Source organism: Littorina saxatilis, linkage group LG9 (genome assembly GCF_037325665.1).
Source record: "Littorina saxatilis isolate snail1 linkage group LG9, US_GU_Lsax_2.0, whole genome shotgun sequence".
In the NCBI taxonomy this organism is placed as follows: domain Eukaryota; kingdom Metazoa; phylum Mollusca; class Gastropoda; order Littorinimorpha; family Littorinidae; genus Littorina; species Littorina saxatilis.
In genome coordinates, this window is record NC_090253.1 from 25,302,493 (window position 1) to 25,319,939 (window position 17,447).

Here is a 17,447-nt window from a genome sequence, read left to right on the forward strand (position 1 = left end):
AAGAATGCTCTGAACCCTACACGTATTATATCCCCATCGTTTTTTCGTTCACATTTGCCCAACATGTTAATTTGCTGAGCGGGGTTTATGTCGTCTGCTAGGCTACCTGCCAACCTGGGCAATGGAACGACTGCAGTCTGCACTGAGTCTGTACGCATAAAGCAGGCTGCTAATAAATCTTATATATGGTAAGAACGTTCTGAACCTTACACGTTTTCGATTACGATTGTTCTTGCTTTGAAATAATAATTCTGAAACCATTCATTTACTGAACTGATGAAGTCGTATTTCTGTGTTGTCTGCTACAGAGTCGATCGAGTCAGTCTTCCAAACTGGTCTTGCTGGTACGTTATCGGAATAACACTTGTGTTTTCTGTTAGCCGCTGGGAATTGTATACTAACTCATCATTTGGTAATGTGGATGATAAGCTACATGCCACTAACACGGCATATGAGAAGAATCTATGCAAGTCGGCGAAAATTAGATGAAACACAGCGGCTTCCATTTTTTTAGATCACTGGCACTGGCACAGGCACATGCAATCTGTCAGAAAAAAAACCCACTTCTGCTTTAATTGAGAAGCAGGGAATTTATGGTCATTTGGTATTGTGGAGAATATAAGCTACATGTCATTAATTAATTCTGAGGATGAGAGCACAGTCTTGCTTAGGCAAAGGGTGCAAGAATACGCTCTGTGGAAAAGTTAGCGCACTCCAAGAGTGCGCTAACAGTTTTAGCGCATCGCCATTAGCCAATCAACTGGTTCACATCAGTCATGTGACACCAGTACTTACTGACAATTATTATTATTATTATTATCAATCACGTTTAATCTTAACTAGGTCCAATTTATTTTAAAAAAATGAGCATACCAATTAACAAAACTAAAATCACCTTCACAAAATCCCCTCAATCACAACACTCTTGGCTTACCTGTCGTGAGTTTCTCGCAGAACACAACAGGTTTGGGCTCAGGTGTGTTATCTACTACAACAACTCTGACAGGGCCGTACTTGTTGATAGGGAAGTCGTCCTTGTCATCCGGCTGTAAAACAAATTCAATCAGAACATAAACTTTCTGAGACAAAACATTCCTGCAATCAATCATTCTGTGATTGTACAGGTGTAAAAGAATTTACTGTCTTGCCCTTTAAAATGTAAGTACCTAAGTAATACATTGTAAAGTGCCAATTACAGACACGTTTTATTTCAGGCTTAACTACCCACATTATCAAATTAAACCATATCTTTGTTAAATATATCAAGGCATTTAACAAGTTATTATGACTAGGTTTCAATTCGGTATTTCAGAACTAGCTCTGCACGCTTACTGATATAAAAGGCATGATGACTATGATAGGATGAGTCCATTTTGAAAGGACAACAAGAAGATGAAGTCCGTTTTGTTTTTGTATTACCGGTATTTGAATAATTTAAGACAACACTTTCTTCTATTTAAACAATATAGAAAACCAAACCTTTGTCGCCTTAGTTTGCTTTTAGTCCCTTCACAAGTCGACGTTGTTAGATATGTGTCGATGCATTTGTATCAAGCATTTTAGCTAAAACAAACAGTAACCTCTCACTTAAATGTCGTGTAGAGTGAATTGATATTATTGTACGATTTATTTACCTGTTGCATATGTGGAGTGCAAGTTTAGTTTAAGCACCTCTTTTGTTCACACCCCTTCATGAGGGTAATGGCCAACAAAATAAACCACTTGCGTCGTTGCGTCTCCATCCCTCCCCTCTGTCTGTCTGTCTGTCTGTCTGTCTGTCTGTCTGTCTGTCTGTCTGTCTCTCTCTCTCTCTCTCTCTCTCTCTCTCAAACAAACAATTGGACGCTGACACAGAACTACAGCCAGAATCTTACTTTGGATTGCTCCAACACATCCCGTGGATCGTCAACTTTGATTGGGCTGTCGTCTTTGGGGGTCACCTTGTACACCTTGGGAACCTTACCATCCTCTTCAGGAAGCTCAGCCACCAACTCGGCGTTGGGGTCCTCATTCACTGCACATCAAATAACCTTGCCAGTCAACACTTAAAATCATAATCTCTACGCCTGCTATCCATGTCCCCAACTTCAACATTATCCAAAACAATGAACATCGCAAGCACCTCTTCCTCTCTCACTATAATGAACAACATGTTGGCTCATCAAAAGAAACAAGAAATAACAGGGCAAGGAACTTTTTTTCGGATGGGTTTTATTGTATTAGGAAGATTTGTGAGGTTGAGTTGATAAGTTTGTGGTGGAATTTCCAATATTTCGGAGAACATTTGCTTCACAGATCTTCCTACTACAATAAGACCCATCCCAAAAAATGGAATAAAATGAATTCGTGAATACATTCAACAAAATAAAAACATCAATTTAGCTAAGCAAAGAATTAATCATTCCTCGTGTTGCAGCGCTTGAGAAAGGGAACTGAAGAATCGTAAAAATTAGCCAGACCACTATTTCAAGACTTCCTCATTTACATTTCAAAATTAAAACGGTCATTTGATTTGCATTTCAAAATGGAAATTTAATTAAGTTTTTGAGGATGAAAATCGCTTGTTCATTTCAATGCTAGTCATTCTCTCAGATGTCAGGAGACTGGTTCGGCATAACTCTCACACATGTCCATGCATTTAGAGCGCTTACTTCCCTTTCTCTATCAGATTTTTCAGAGAAATGAAGCAAGACAAAACTGCTGCATAAAGATACCTATAAATCAATCTTTTTCTTCTGACATAAGATTTCTAAGACATATATAAACACGGAAAAGTGCCCTCCTTACATTGTTAGGTATCACTGGTAAAACATCACATACAAGGACATAATTATATGTTGCAATGGAAGCTGCAGAACCTTCGAATTGGACTTACCCACATCCTGTGGTGTACGTGATCCATCTGTTGGTTGTTCGGGTGTTTCTGTAGGAACAAGGATAACAAAGATTAACAATCGTGTCTCAAAAGGAAACAACATTTTTATAAGAAAAAACATTTGGTTTGTCTTGGTATTTTGAACTTAACTAACACAGAAAGCGTAACATAAAGAACAGCGCATATGAGAGTAGAATTATATCTTATTATATCCAGTAAAATAACATAATGTAAGTTACCAAGTGTAAAATGAAAGAAATTCTACCCTTTCTTTCTTTCTTTCTTGAGGAAAGAGTAATGCAACTGCAGAAAATAATGTCCTCTTTTTATCTATAACCACTGTAAAATTGCCAAACAAAATGCTTTCTACGTGACTAAATATTCTCACCTCCTGGCCTGACGATGATCAGCAGTGGCTCGTTGGGGGTTGGTTTGAACTGTTTGGTCTGAAATTCGAGCACAACACTTAGAGACTATTTAAATAAAATATGTATCTTACACACGCCAGGCATCCGATCGTCAGCAAATACAAAGAGTAACCTAGAGGATATATGCAACCATTAGTAGCATATGGAAAATACGGTATCAATAAACTTATACACACACACACACACAAACAAACACACACACACACACACACATTAACACACACATTAACACACACATTAACACACACATTTAATAACACACACACACACACACACACACACACACACACACACACACACACACACACACACACACACACACACACACACACACACACACACACCTCTGGATCCGGCTCCACTGAAGAGAAGACTTCACCGTCGGGTTTATCGTTTTCATCTTCATCAGGGACGTCTTCAACAAAAGTACCAGTTGGGAAGTCGTTGACTTCTACGAAGGTGCCAGGCTTCTCTCCTTCGATGGGACCCGGGCCTCCTGGTACTTGTGGACTCATCTCCTGTGGGCATCCAGTCTCTGTGGGTTCTGAAATCGACCACACCAAAAGATTGTAACATGCACTTACTATGTTAAAGACCTGCTTTTTGACGCAGACATGAACTCATTAACACTTTAACAATTGAGCAGTGGCACGGTGACATGCTTCACGTCTGACAAACATGCCAACTTGCAAGTGTCTGTAGTGTTTCAGCTGGGGTTCAAAAACACTTGAGTTTGTTAAGAGAGGGACCACTCAAACGAAAGGGAATGTATAGTGCCAGTAATCTTTGGGAATATCTATGCATTCATTGGGCAGCTAAAGGTATATAGACAGTAACTTACGTGTGGTTGGAACACTTGGTCCTGTAGTCAGTCCTGTTGGGGTCCCTGTGGGTGGTGTTGGTGGTCCTGTTGGGGTCCCTGTGGGTGGTCCTGATGGGGTCCCTGTGGGTGGTCCTGATGGGGTCCCTGTGGTTTGTTCTACTGGTCCTGTGGTTTGTTCAACTGGTGTTACAGTGGTTCCTGCAACGTATGTCCCATTGATGCATGAACAAACTTCCATCAATACTTCATTAATGTCTCTGCTAACGGCATTACCTTTTGCAATCTTGTCAAACTCCACTGCCTCAAGTTGTCTGAGTGCCGTGTCTCTGTTTGTGTTGTTGCCTTGTCATCTTCATGTAATTTATGCGTAAATCTATATGAGTGCGCTTGAGTTGTTAATGCGAAAGAATGTGTATGAGTGCGCCTTGTGGTGAGATATGTGCGCGTTACAAATTCTCGTATTATTATTATCATTATTATTATTATTATTTATTTATTATTATTATTATCAATCACGTATAATCCTAACTGGGTCCAATTTATTTTAAAACAAATGAGCTTACCAATTAACAAAACTACCATCACCGTTCACAAAATCCCCTCAATCACAACACTGTTGGCTTACCTGTCGTGAGTTTCTCGCAGAACACAACAGGTTTGGGCTCAGGTGTGTTATCCACTACAACAACTCTGACAGGGCCGTACTTGTTGATAGGGAAGTCGTCCTTGTTATCCGGCTGTAAAACAAATTCAATCAGAACATAAACTTTCTGAAACAAAACATTCCTGTAATCAATCATTCTGTGATTGTACAGGTGTAAAAGAACTTACTGTCTTGCCCTTTGAAATGTAAGTAACTAAGTAATACATTGTACAGTGCCAATTACAGACAAGTTTTATTTTAGGCTTAGCTACCCACATCATTAAATTAAACCACATCTTTGTTAAATATATAAAGGCATTTAACAAGTTATTATGGCTAGGTTTCAATTCGGTATTTCAGAACAAGCTGTGCACGCATACTGATATAAAAGGCATGATGACTATGATAGGATGAGTCCGTTTTGCAAGGACAACAAGAAGATCAAGTTCATTTTGGTTTTTGTATTGCCGGTATTTGAATAATTTAAGACAACACTTTATTCTATTTAAACATAAAAGAAAACCAAACCTCTTTTGCCTTAGTTTGCTTTCAGCCTCTTCACAAGTCGACGTTGTTAGATATGTGTCGATGCATTTGTAAAAAGCATTTTAGCTAAGAGAAACAGTAACCTCTCACTTAAATGTCGTGTAGACTGAATTGATATTATTGTTCGATTTATTTACCTGTTGCATATGTGGAGTGCAAGTTTAGTTTAAGCACCTCTTTTGTTCACACCCCTTCATGAGGGTAATGGCCAACAAAATAAACCACTTGCGTCGTTGCGTCTCCATCCCTCCCCTCTGTCTGTCTGTCTGTCTGTCTGTCTGTCTGTCTGTCTGTCTGTCTGTCTGTCTGTCTGTCTGTCTGTCTGTCTCTCTCAAACAAACAATTGGACGCTGACACAGAACTACAGCCAGAATCTTACTTTAGATTGCTCCAACACATCCCGTGGATCGTCAACTTTGATGGGGCTGTCGTCTTTGGGGGTCACCTTGTACACCTTGGGAACCTTACCATCCTCTTCAGGAAGCTCAGCCACCAACTCGGCGTTGGGGTCCTCATTCACTGCACATCAAATAACCTTGCCAGTCAACACTTAAAATCATAATCTCTACGCCTGTTATCCATGTCCCCAACTTCAACATTATTCAGAACAATAAGCATCGCAAGCAGCTCTTCCTCTCTCACTATAATAAACAACATGTTGGCTCATCAAAAGAAACAAGAAATAACAGGGCAACGAACTTTGTTTCGGATGGGTATTATTGTATTAGGAAGATTTGTGAAGTTGAGTTGGTAAGTTTGTGGTGGAATTTTCTATAATTTTGGGGAACATTTGCTTCACAAATCTTCCTACTACAATAAAACCCATCCCAAAAAATGGAATAAAATGAATTCGTGAATACATTCAACAAAATAAAAACATCAATTTAGCTAAGCAAAGAATTAATCATTCCTCGTGTTGCAGCGCTTGAGAAATGGAACTGAAGAATCAAAAACAAATTAGGCAGACCACTATTTCAAGACTTCCTCATTTACATTTCAAAATTAAAACGGTCATTTGATTTGCATTTCAAAATGGAAATTTAATTAAGTTTTTGAGGATGAAAATCGCTTGTTCATTTCAATGCTGGTCATTCTCTCAGATGTCAGGAGACTGGTTCGGCATAACTCTCACACATGTCCATGCATTTAGAGCGCTAACTTCCCTTTGTCTATCAGATTTTTCAGAGAAATGAAGCAAGACAAAACTGTTGCATAAAGATACCTATAAATCAATCTTTTTCTTCTGACATAAGATTTCTAAGACATATATAAACACGGAAAAGTGCCCTCCTTACATTGTTAGGTATCACTGGTAAAACATCACATACAAGGACATAATTATATGTTGCAATGGAAGCTGCAGAACCTTCGAATTGGACTTACCCACATCCTGTGGTGTACGTGATCCATCTGTTGGTTGTTCGGGTGTTTCTGTAGGAACAAGGATAACAAAGATTAACAATCGTGTCTCAAAAGGAAACAACATTTTTATAAGAAAAAACATTTGGTTTGTCTTGGTATTTTGAACTTAACTAACACAGAAAGCGTAACATAAAGAACAGCGCATATGAGAGTAGAATTATATCTTATTATATCCAGTAAAATAACATAATGTAAGTTACCAAGTGTAAAATGAAAGAAATTCTACCCTTTCTTTCTTAAGGAAACAAAACTGCAACTGCAGAAAATAATGTCCTCTTTTTATCTATAACCACTGTAAAATTGCCAAACAAAATGCTTTCTACGTGACTAAATATTCTCACCTCCTGGCCTGACGATGATCAGCAGTGGCTCGTTGGGGGTTGGTTTGAACTGTTTGGTCTGAAATTCGAGCACAACACTTAGAGACTATTTAAATAAAATATGTATCTTACACACGCCAGGCATCCGATCGTCAGCAAATACAAAGAGTAACCTAGTGGATATATGCAACCATTAGAAGCATATGGAAAATACGGTATCAATAAACTTATACACACACACACACACACACAAACACACACACACACACACACACAAACACACACACATACACATTAACACACACATTTAATAACACACACACACACACACACAGACACACACAGACACACAGACACACACACACACACACACACACACACACACACACACCTCTGGATCCGGCTCCACTGAAGAGAAGACTTCACCGTCGGGTTTATCGTTTTCATCTTCATCAGGGACGTCTTCAACAAAAGTACCAGTTGGGAAGTCGTTGACTTCTACAAAGGTGCCAGGCTTCTCTCCTTCGATGGGACCCGGGCCTCCTGGTACTTGTGGACTCATCTCCTGTGGGCATCCAGTCTCTGTGGGTTCTGAAATCGACCACACCAAAAGATTTGTAACATTTACTTACAATGTTAAAGACCTGCTTTTTAATGTAGACATGAACTCATTATCACTTTAACAATTGAGCAGTGGCACGCTGACATGCTTCACGTCTGACAAACATGCCAACTTGCAAGTGTCTGTAGTGTTTAAGCTGGGGTTCAAAAACACTTGAGTTTGTTAAGAGAGGGACCACTCAAACGAAAGGGAATGTATAGTGCCAGTAATATTTGGGAATATCCATGCATTCATTGGGCAGCTAAAGGTATATAGACAGTAACTTACGTGTGGTTGGAACACTTGTTCCTGTAGTCAGTCCTGTGGGTGGTCCTGTTGAGGTCCCTGTGGGTGGTGTTGGTGGTTCTGTTGGGGTCCCTGTGGGTGGTGTTGGTGGTTCTGTTGGGGGCCCTGTGGGTGGTCCTGTTAGGATCCCCGTGGTTTGTACTACTGGTCCTGTGGTTTGTTCAACTGGTGTTCCAGTGGTTCCTGCAACGTATGTCCCATTAATGCATGAACAAACTTCCATCAATACTTCATTAATGTCTCTGCTAACGGCATTACCTTTTGCAATCTTGTCAAACTCCACTGCCTCAAGTTGTCTGAGTGCCGTGTCTCTGTTTGTGTTGTTGCCTTGTCATCTTCATGTAACTTATGCGTAAGTGTATATGAGTGCGCCTTGAGTCGCCTTGTGGTGAGATATGACTGTGCGCGTTATAAATTCTCGTATTATCCAAGCGGAGCGCGGGCAAAGCCCGCGCGTAGCAAGGTAGTTTTGTTTTTCATCTCCCAGCACTGAAAATTTTTTGCCAAGTGGTGTCTGTCTGTGAACATTGTTCTAGAATTCATCTTTTAGCACAATATTAGCGACACTGTTTGGACAATTCTATTAAAATTAGGCGTACAAACTGATTTTGTTTCGGGGAATCCTCTCAGAGGATCAGAATTTTCATATAATAGCATCGGAAGCTGTTACAACGGGAAAATGTGAAACTTTTGTCACTTTTTAACATGGAATTTCATCTTTGAGCGTTTCAAGCGGACTTTAATAAAATAGTTATTTGCGAATTAAGCAGCGGAAGACACTCACCGGTTCAACATGTGTATGGTCATTAAACCTCAAAACATTTCAGTAAGTGGTTTAGACAAACACCTCCGACATGTGAGGGTGACTGGTTTGTAGCTGAAGAGTTTTTTTCTAAAGTGTGTTCTAAATACAAATGACGTACTGGTAATGATGTAATGAGTTGTTCTAATCTTGTTCTTGGAACTCTTGCTGTTCCAAGCTTGTTCTTAGCAAGTCTTGGTGACGAGAACAAAGACTATCAATGAAATCTTTAGAAATAACCTCTGACAACGACGACGATGACGACGACGACGACGATAACAACAACAACAACAAATGACATCGACGACGACGACAACAACAACAACAACAACAACAACAACAACAACAACAACAACAACAACAACAACAACACGAGAACAACAACAATCACGACAACGAACATGACAACAACAACACCAACAACTACGACGACAACTACAACGACTGGGTAATGATGACATCACCAATGATTTAAAGGCCGTTAAAAAATCGTTAAATCCTATTTCTTCACTGATTCTTATGAAATTTTAAAGGTAGGTTTGTTGTCCCCAACTTATTTTCACTCCATACTTTTCCAGAAGAAAAACATAATTTTGGCAGTTAAAAACCGTTAAATTTCAATTCTTCACCGATATTTATGAAATTTTGTGGGTAGGTTCGTTGTCCCCAACTGATTTTCACTCTATACTTTTCCAGAAGAAAGACATAATTTTGGCAGTTAAAAAACGTTAAATTTCAATTCTTCACCTATCTTTATGAAATTTAGTGGGTGGGTCTGTTGTCCCAAACTGAATTTTAAGACATACTTTTCCAGACAAAAAACCTTATTTTTGGCAGTTAAAAACCGTTAAATCTCAATTCTTCATCGATATTTATGAAATTTTGTGGGTAGGTTCGTTGTCCCCAACTGATTTTCACTCCATACTTTTCCAGAAGAAAAACATAATTTTGGCAGTTAAAAACCGTTTCATTTAAATTTTCACCTATCTTTATGAAATTTAGTGGGTGGGTCCGTTGTCCCAAACTGAATTTCAAGACAAACTATTCCAGTCAAAAAAACTTATTTTTGGCAGTTAAAAACCGTTAAGTCTCAATTCTACACCGATATTTATGACATTTTGTGGGTAGGTTTGTTGTCAGATTTGACATGATGGCAGAATTGAAAGTGTGAGATATCCTGATGTTTCACAATTTATGCTGCATAATTCAGCCCCAAAGGCGCTTGAATTTTAGGTGGAGTTGGGTTTTTTTCAGCCCAAACCAGTAACCCCCACATGGTTTTCATGTCCCTTTCTGAGAGACTTCAAGAAGTTTCAATTTGACGTCATGATTAGCCTGCCGCATTAGCAAGTATGAAAACACGTCATCGATGACACATTTTAAGACAGAGAGAGAGGGAGAGAGAGAGAGGGAGAGAGAGAGAGAGAGAGAGAATCATGTACACACAGATGGACGACTTCGCTTGGGGTATGTACTGCCCGGCAGTACACATCTACTTAATTATTATTATCCAAGCGGAGCGCGGGCGAAGCCCGCGCGTAGCGATGTAGTTTTTTTTTTCATCTCCCAGCACTGAAAATTTTTTTGCCAAGTGGTGTCTGTCTGTGAACATTGTTCTAGAATTCATCTTTTAGCACAATATTAGCGACACTGTTTGGACAATTCTATTAAAATTAGGCGTACAAACTGATTTTGTTTCGGGGAATCCTCTCAAAGGATCAGAATTTTCATATAATATCATCGGAAGCTGTTACAACGGGAAAATGTGAAACTTTTGTCACTTTTTAACATGGAATTTCATCTTTGAGCGTTTCAAGCGGACTTTAATAAAAATAGTTATTTGCGAATTAAGCAGCGGAAGACACTCACCGGTTCAACATGTGTATGGTCATTAAACCTCAAAACATTTCAGTAAGTGGTTTAGACAAACACCTCCGACATGTGAGGGTGACTGGTTTGTAGCTGAAGAGTTTTTTTTCTAAAGTGTGTTCTAAATACAAATGACGTACTGGTAATGATGTAATGAGTTGTTCTAATCTTGTTCTTGGAACTCTTGCTGTTCCAAGCTTGTTCTTAGCAAGTCTTGGTGACGAGAACAAAGACTATCAATGAAATCTTTAGAAATAACCTCTGACAACGACGACGATGACGACGACGACGACGATAACAACAACAACAACAAATGACATCGACGACGACGACGACGACAACAACAACAACAACAACAACAACAACAACAACAACAACAACAACAACAACACGAGAACAACAACAATCACGACAACGAACATGACAACAACAACACCAACAACTACGACGACAACTACAACGACTGGGTTATGATGACATCACCAATGCTTTATCAAATGTTCAGTGTCAAGGCTGTTAAAAAATCGTTAAATCCTATTTCTTCACTGATTCTTATGAAATTTTAAAGGTAGGTTTGTTGTCCCCAACTTATTTTCACTCCATACTTTTCCAGAAGAAAAACATAATTTTGGCAGTTAAAAACCGTTAAATTTCAATTCTTCACCGATATTTATGAAATTTTGTGGGTAGGTTCGTTGTCCCCAACTGATTTTCACTCTATACTTTTCCAGAAGAAAGACATAATTTTGGCAGTTAAAAAACGTTAAATTTCAATTCTTCACCTATCTTTATGAAATTTAGTGGGTGGGTCCGTTGTCCCAAACTGAATTTTAAGACATACTTTTCCAGACAAAAAACCTTATTTTTGGCAGTTAAAAACCGTTAAATCTCAATTCTTCATCGATATTTATGAAATTTTGTGGGTAGGTTCGTTGTCCCCAACTGATTTTCACTCCATACTTTTCCAGAAGAAAAACATAATTTTGGCAGTTAAAAACCGTTACATTTAAATTTTCACCTATCTTTATGAAATTTAGTGGGTGGGTCCGTTGTCCCAAACTGAATTTCAAGACAAACTATTCCAGTCAAAAAAACTTATTTTTGGCAGTTAAAATCCGTTAAGTCTCAATTCTACACCGATATTTATGACATTTTGTGGGTAGGTTTGTTGTCAGATTTGACATGATGGCAGAATTAAAAGTGTGAGATATCCTGATGTTTCACAATTTATGCTGCATAATTCAGCCCCATAGGCGCTTGAATTTTAGGTGGAGTTGGGTTTTTCGTCAGCCCAAACCAGTAACCCCCACATGGTTTTCATGTCCCTTTCTGAGAGACTTCAAGAAGTTTCAATTTGACGTCATGATTAGCCTGCCGCATTAGCAAGTATGAAAACACGTCATCGATGACACATTTTAAGACAGAGAGAGAGAGAGAGAGAGAGAGAGAGAGAGAGAGAGAGAGAGAGAGAGAGAATCATGTACACACAGATGGACGACTTCGCTTGGGGTATGTACTGCCCGGCAGTACACATCTACTTAATTATTATTATTATTATCAATCACGTTTAATCTTAACTGGGTCCAATTTATTTTAAAAAAATGAGCATACCAATTAACAAAACTAAAATCACCTTCACAAAATCCCCTCAATCACAACACTCTTGGCTTACCTGTCGTGAGTTTCTCGCAGAACACAACAGGTTTGGGCTCAGGTGTGTTATCTACTACAACAACTCTGACAGGGCCGTACTTGTTGATAGGGAAGTCGTCCTTGTCATCCGGCTGTAAAACAAATTCAATCAGAACATAAACTTTCTCAGACAAAACATTCCTGCAATTAATCATTCTGTGATTGTACAGGTGTAAAAGAATTTACTGTCTTGCCCTTTAAAATGTAAGTACCTAAGTAATACATTGTAAAGTGCCAATTACAGACAAGTTTTATTTCAGGCTTAACTACCCACATTATCAAATTAAACCATATCTTTGTTAAATATATAAAGGCATTCAACAAGTTATTATGGCTAGGTTTCAATTCGGTATTTCAGAAAAAGCTGTGCACGCTTACTGATATAAAAGGCATGATGACTATGATAGGATGAGTCCATTTTGCAAGGACAACAAGAAGATGAAGTCCATTTTGTTTTTGTATTACCGGTATTTGAATAATTTAAGACAACACTTTCTTCTATTTAAACAATATAGAAAACCAAACCTCTGTCGCCTTAGTTTGCTTTTAGTCCCTTCACAAGGCGACGTTGCTAGATATGTGTCGATGCATTTGTATCAAGCATTTTAGCAAAGAGAAACAGTAACCTCTCAGTTAAATGTTGTTTAGAGTGAATTGATATTATTGTCCGATGTATTTACCTAATGCACATGCTGAGTGCAATTATAGTTTATGCACCTCTTTTGTTCACACCCCTTCACTGATAAGGGTAATGGCCAACAAAATAAACCACTTGCGTCGTTGCGTCTCCATCCCTCCCCTCTGTCTGTCTGTCTGTCTGTCTGTCTGTCTGTCTGTCTGTCTCTCTCTCTCTCTCTCTCTCTCTCTCTCTCTCTCTCTCTCTCTCTCTCAAACAAACAATTGGACGCTGACACAGAACTACAGCCAGAATCTTACTTTGGATTGCTCCAACACATCCCGTGGATCGTCAACTTTGATTGGGCTGTCGTCTTTGGGGGTCACCTTGTACACCTTGGGAACCTTACCATCCTCTTCAGGAAGCTCAGCCACCAACTCGGCGTTGGGGTCCTCATTCACTGCACATCAAATAACCTTGCCAGTCAACACTTAAAATCATAATCTCTACGCCTGTTATCCATGTCCCCAACTTCAACATTATCCAAAACAATGAACATCGCAAGCACCTCTTCCTCTCTCACTATAATGAACAACATGTTGGCTCATCAAAAGAAACAAGAAATAACAGGGCAAGGAACTTTTTTTCGGATGGGTTTTATTGTATTAGGAAGATTTGTGAGGTTGAGTTGATAAGTTTGTGGTGGAATTTCCAATATTTCGGAGAACATTTGCTTCACAGATCTTCCTACTACAATAAGACCCATCCCCAAAAATGGAATAAAATGAATTCGTGAATACATTCAACAAAATAAAAACATCAATTTAGCTAAGCAAAGAATTAATCATTCCTCGTGTTGCAGCGCTTGAGAAAGGGAACTGAAGAATCGTAAAAATTAGCCAGACCACTATTTCAAGACTTCCTCATTTACATTTCAAAATTAAAACGGTCATTTGATTTGCATTTCAAAATGGAAATTTAATTAAGTTTTTGAGGATGAAAATCGCTTGTTCATTTCAATGCTGGTCATTCTCTCAGATGTCAGGAGACTGGTTCGGCATAACTCTCACACATGTCCATGCATTTAGAGCGCTTACTTCCCTTTCTCTATCAGATTTTTCAGAGAAATGAAGCAAGACAAAACTGCTGCATAAAGATACCTATAAATCAATCTTTTTCTTCTGACATAAGATTTCTAAGACATATATAAACACGGAAAAGTGCCCTCCTTACATTGTTAGGTATCACTGGTAAAACATCACATACAAGGACATAATTATATGTTGCAATGGAAGCTGCAGAACCTTCGAATTGGACTTACCCACATCCTGTGGTGTACGTGATCCATCTGTTGGTTGTTCGGGTGTTTCTGTAGGAACAAGGATAACAAAGATTAACAATCGTGTCTCAAAAGGAAACAACATTTTTATAAGAAAAAACATTTGGTTTGTCTTGGTATTTTGAACTTAACTAACACAGAAAGCGTAACATAAAGAACAGCGCATATGAGAGTAGCATTATATCTTATTATATCCAGTAAAATAACATAATGTAAGTTACCAAGTGTAAAATGAAAGAAATTCTACCCTTTCTTTCTTAAGGAAACAAAACTGCAACTGCAGAAAATAATGTCCTCTTTTTATCTATAACCACTGTAAAATTGCCAAACAAAATGCTTTCTACGTGACTAAATATTCTCACCTCCTGGCCTGACGATGATCAGCAGTGGCTCGTTGGGGGTTGGTTTGAACTGTTTGGTCTGAAATTCGAGCACAACACTTAGAGACTATTTAAATAAAATATGTATCTTACACACGCCAGGCATCCGATCGTCAGCAAATACAAAGAGTAACCTAGTGGATATATGCAACCATTAGAAGCATATGGAAAATACGGTATCAATAAACTTATACACACACACACACACACACAAACACACACACACACACACACACAAACACACACACATACACATTAACACACACATTAACACACACATTTAATAACACACACACACACACACACACACACACACACACACACACACACACACACACACACACACACACACACACACCTCTGGATCCGGCTCCACTGAAGAGAAGACTTCACCGTCGGGTTTATCGTTTTCATCTTCATCAGGGACGTCTTCAACAAAAGTACCAGTTGGGAAGTCGTTGACTTCTACAAAGGTGCCAGGCTTCTCTCCTTCGATGGGACCCGGGCCTCCTGGTACTTGTGGACTCATCTCCTGTGGGCATCCAGTCTCTGTGGGTTCTGAAATCGACCACACCAAAAGATTTGTAACATTTACTTACAATGTTAAAGACCTGCTTTTTAATGTAGACATGAACTCATTATCACTTTAACAATTGAGCAGTGGCACGCTGACATGCTTCACGTCTGACAAACTTGCCAACTTGCAAGTGTCTGTAGTGTTTCAGCTGGGGTTCAAAAACACTTGAGTTTGTTAAGAGAGGGACCACTCAAACGAAAGGGAATGTATAGTGCCAGTAATCTTTGGGAATATCTATGCATTCATTGGGCAGCTAAAGGTATATAGACAGTAACTTACGTGTGGTTGGAACACTTGTTCCTGTAGTCAGTCCTGTGGGTGGTCCTGTTGAGGTCCCTGTGGGTGGTGTTGGTGGTTCTGTTGGGGTCCCTGTGGGTGGTGTTGGTGGTTCTGTTGGGGGCCCTGTGGGTGGTCCTGTTAGGGTCCCCGTGGTTTGTTCTACTGGTCCTGTGGTTTGTTCAACTGGTGTTACAGTGGTTCCTGCAACGTATGTCCCATTGATGCATGAACAAACTTCCATCAATACTTCATTAATGTCTCTGCTAACGGCATTACCTTTTGCAATCTTGTCAAACTCCACTGCCTCAAGTTGTCTGAGTGCCGTGTCTCTGTTTGTGTTGTTGCCTTGTCATCTTCATGTAACTTATGCGTAAGTGTATATGAGTGCGCCTTGAGTCGCCTTGTGGTGAGATATGACTGTGCGCGTTATAAATTCTCGTATTATCCAAGCGGAGCGCGGGCAAAGCCCGCGCGTAGCAAGGTAGTTTTGTTTTTCATCTCCCAGCACTGAAAATTTTTTGCCAAGTGGTGTCTGTCTGTGAACATTGTTCTAGAATTCATCTTTTAGCACAATATTAGCGACACTGTTTGGACAATTCTATTAAAATTAGGCGTACAAACTGATTTTGTTTCGGGGAATCCTCTCAGAGGATCAGAATTTTCATATAATAGCATCGGAAGCTGTTACAACGGGAAAATGTGAAACTTTTGTCACTTTTTAACATGGAATTTCATCTTTGAGCGTTTCAAGCGGACTTTAATAAAATAGTTATTTGCGAATTAAGCAGCGGAAGACACTCACCGGTTCAACATGTGTATGGTCATTAAACCTCAAAACATTTCAGTAAGTGGTTTAGACAAACACCTCCGACATGTGAGGGTGACTGGTTTGTAGCTGAAGAGTTTTTTTCTAAAGTGTGTTCTAAATACAAATGACGTACTGGTAATGATGTAATGAGTTGTTCTAATCTTGTTCTTGGAACTCTTGCTGTTCCAAGCTTGTTCTTAGCAAGTCTTGGTGACGAGAACAAAGACTATCAATGAAATCTTTAGAAATAACCTCTGACAACGACGACGATGACGACGACGACGACGATAACAACAACAACAACAAATGACATCGACGACGACAACAACAACAACAACAACAACAACAACAACAACACGAGAACAACAACAATCACGACAACGAACATGACAACAACAACACCAACAACTACGACGACAACTACAACGACTGGGTAATGATGACATCACCAATGATTTAAAGGCCGTTAAAAAATCGTTAAATCCTATTTCTTCACTGATTCTTATGAAATTTTAAAGGTAGGTTTGTTGTCCCCAACTTATTTTCACTCCATACTTTTCCAGAAGAAAAACATAATTTTGGCAGTTAAAAACCGTTAAATTTCAATTCTTCACCGATATTTATGAAATTTTGTGGGTAGGTTCGTTGTCCCCAACTGATTTTCACTCTATACTTTTCCAGAAGAAAGACATAATTTTGGTAGTTAAAAAACGTTAAATTTCAATTCTTCACCTATCTTTATGAAATTTAGTGGGTGGGTCCGTTGTCCCAAACTGAATTTTAAGACATACTTTTCCAGACAAAAAACCTTATTTTTGGCAGTTAAAAACCGTTAAATCTCAATTCTTCATCGATATTTATGAAATTTTGTGGGTAGGTTCGTTGTCCCCAACTGATTTTCACTCCATACTTTTCCAGAAGAAAAACATAATTTTGGCAGTTAAAAACCGTTTCATTTAAATTTTCACCTATCTTTATGAAATTTAGTGGGTGGGTCCGTTGTCCCAAACTGAATTTCAAGACAAACTATTCCAGTCAAAAAAACTTATTTTTGGCAGTTAAAAACCGTTAAGTCTCAATTCTACACCGATATTTATGACATTTTGTGGGTAGGTTTGTTG

The 17,447-nt window shown here is 38.9% G+C and overlaps 3 protein-coding genes across 3 annotated transcripts; all 3 read right to left on the minus strand.

Moving 5' to 3' along the window:
* Positions 1 to 914: 914 nt before the first annotated feature.
* LOC138977158 (putative uncharacterized protein DDB_G0290521) lies at positions 915 to 6,457 on the minus strand. The gene is made up of 9 exons (XM_070350067.1): positions 6,448 to 6,457; positions 5,695 to 5,834; positions 4,752 to 4,863; positions 4,145 to 4,324; positions 3,648 to 3,847; positions 3,264 to 3,321; positions 2,876 to 2,923; positions 1,875 to 2,014; positions 915 to 1,046 (listed from the first exon to the last, which is right to left on the minus strand). Exons 1-9 carry the CDS (start codon positions 6,455 to 6,457, stop codon positions 915 to 917), a joined length of 1,020 nt encoding a protein of 339 aa, XP_070206168.1.
* A 139-nt stretch (positions 6,458 to 6,596) lies between these two features.
* LOC138975690 (uncharacterized) lies at positions 6,597 to 8,317 on the minus strand. Its single transcript, XM_070348430.1, has 4 exons — positions 7,947 to 8,317; positions 7,449 to 7,648; positions 7,079 to 7,136; positions 6,597 to 6,746 (listed from the first exon to the last, which is right to left on the minus strand). The coding sequence occupies exons 1-4, from the start codon at positions 8,185 to 8,187 to the stop codon at positions 6,622 to 6,624; spliced, it is 624 nt and encodes a 207-aa protein (XP_070204531.1). The 5' UTR covers positions 8,188 to 8,317; the 3' UTR covers positions 6,597 to 6,621.
* A 3,970-nt stretch (positions 8,318 to 12,287) lies between these two features.
* LOC138977159 (uncharacterized) lies at positions 12,288 to 15,759 on the minus strand. Its single transcript, XM_070350068.1, has 6 exons — positions 15,519 to 15,759; positions 15,021 to 15,220; positions 14,645 to 14,702; positions 14,265 to 14,312; positions 13,264 to 13,403; positions 12,288 to 12,419 (listed from the first exon to the last, which is right to left on the minus strand). The coding sequence occupies exons 1-6, from the start codon at positions 15,757 to 15,759 to the stop codon at positions 12,288 to 12,290; spliced, it is 819 nt and encodes a 272-aa protein (XP_070206169.1).
* Positions 15,760 to 17,447: the final 1,688 nt, after the last annotated feature.

Coding starts and splice junctions, on each gene's coding strand:
- LOC138977158 (XM_070350067.1), bottom strand. Junction 3,322..3,647: donor CAGTGGAGCCGGATCCAGAG/GTGTGTGTGTGT, acceptor CTCGAATTTCAG/ACCAAACAGTTCAAACCAAC. Junction 2,015..2,875: donor ACGTACACCACAGGATGTGG/GTAAGTCCAATT, acceptor TTTGATGTGCAG/TGAATGAGGACCCCAACGCC.
- LOC138975690 (XM_070348430.1), bottom strand. CDS start 8,187: ATGGAAGTTTGTTCATGCATTAATGGGACATACGTTGCAGGAACCACT. Junction 7,137..7,448: donor CAGTGGAGCCGGATCCAGAG/GTGTGTGTGTGT, acceptor CTCGAATTTCAG/ACCAAACAGTTCAAACCAAC. Junction 6,747..7,078: donor GATCATCGTCAGGCCAGGAG/GTGAGAATATTT, acceptor TTGTTCCTACAG/AAACACCCGAACAACCAACA.
- LOC138977159 (XM_070350068.1), bottom strand. CDS start 15,759: ATGGAAGTTTGTTCATGCATCAATGGGACATACGTTGCAGGAACCACT. Junction 15,221..15,518: donor AACAAGTGTTCCAACCACAC/GTAAGTTACTGT, acceptor GGTCGATTTCAG/AACCCACAGAGACTGGATGC. Junction 14,313..14,644: donor GATCATCGTCAGGCCAGGAG/GTGAGAATATTT, acceptor TTGTTCCTACAG/AAACACCCGAACAACCAACA.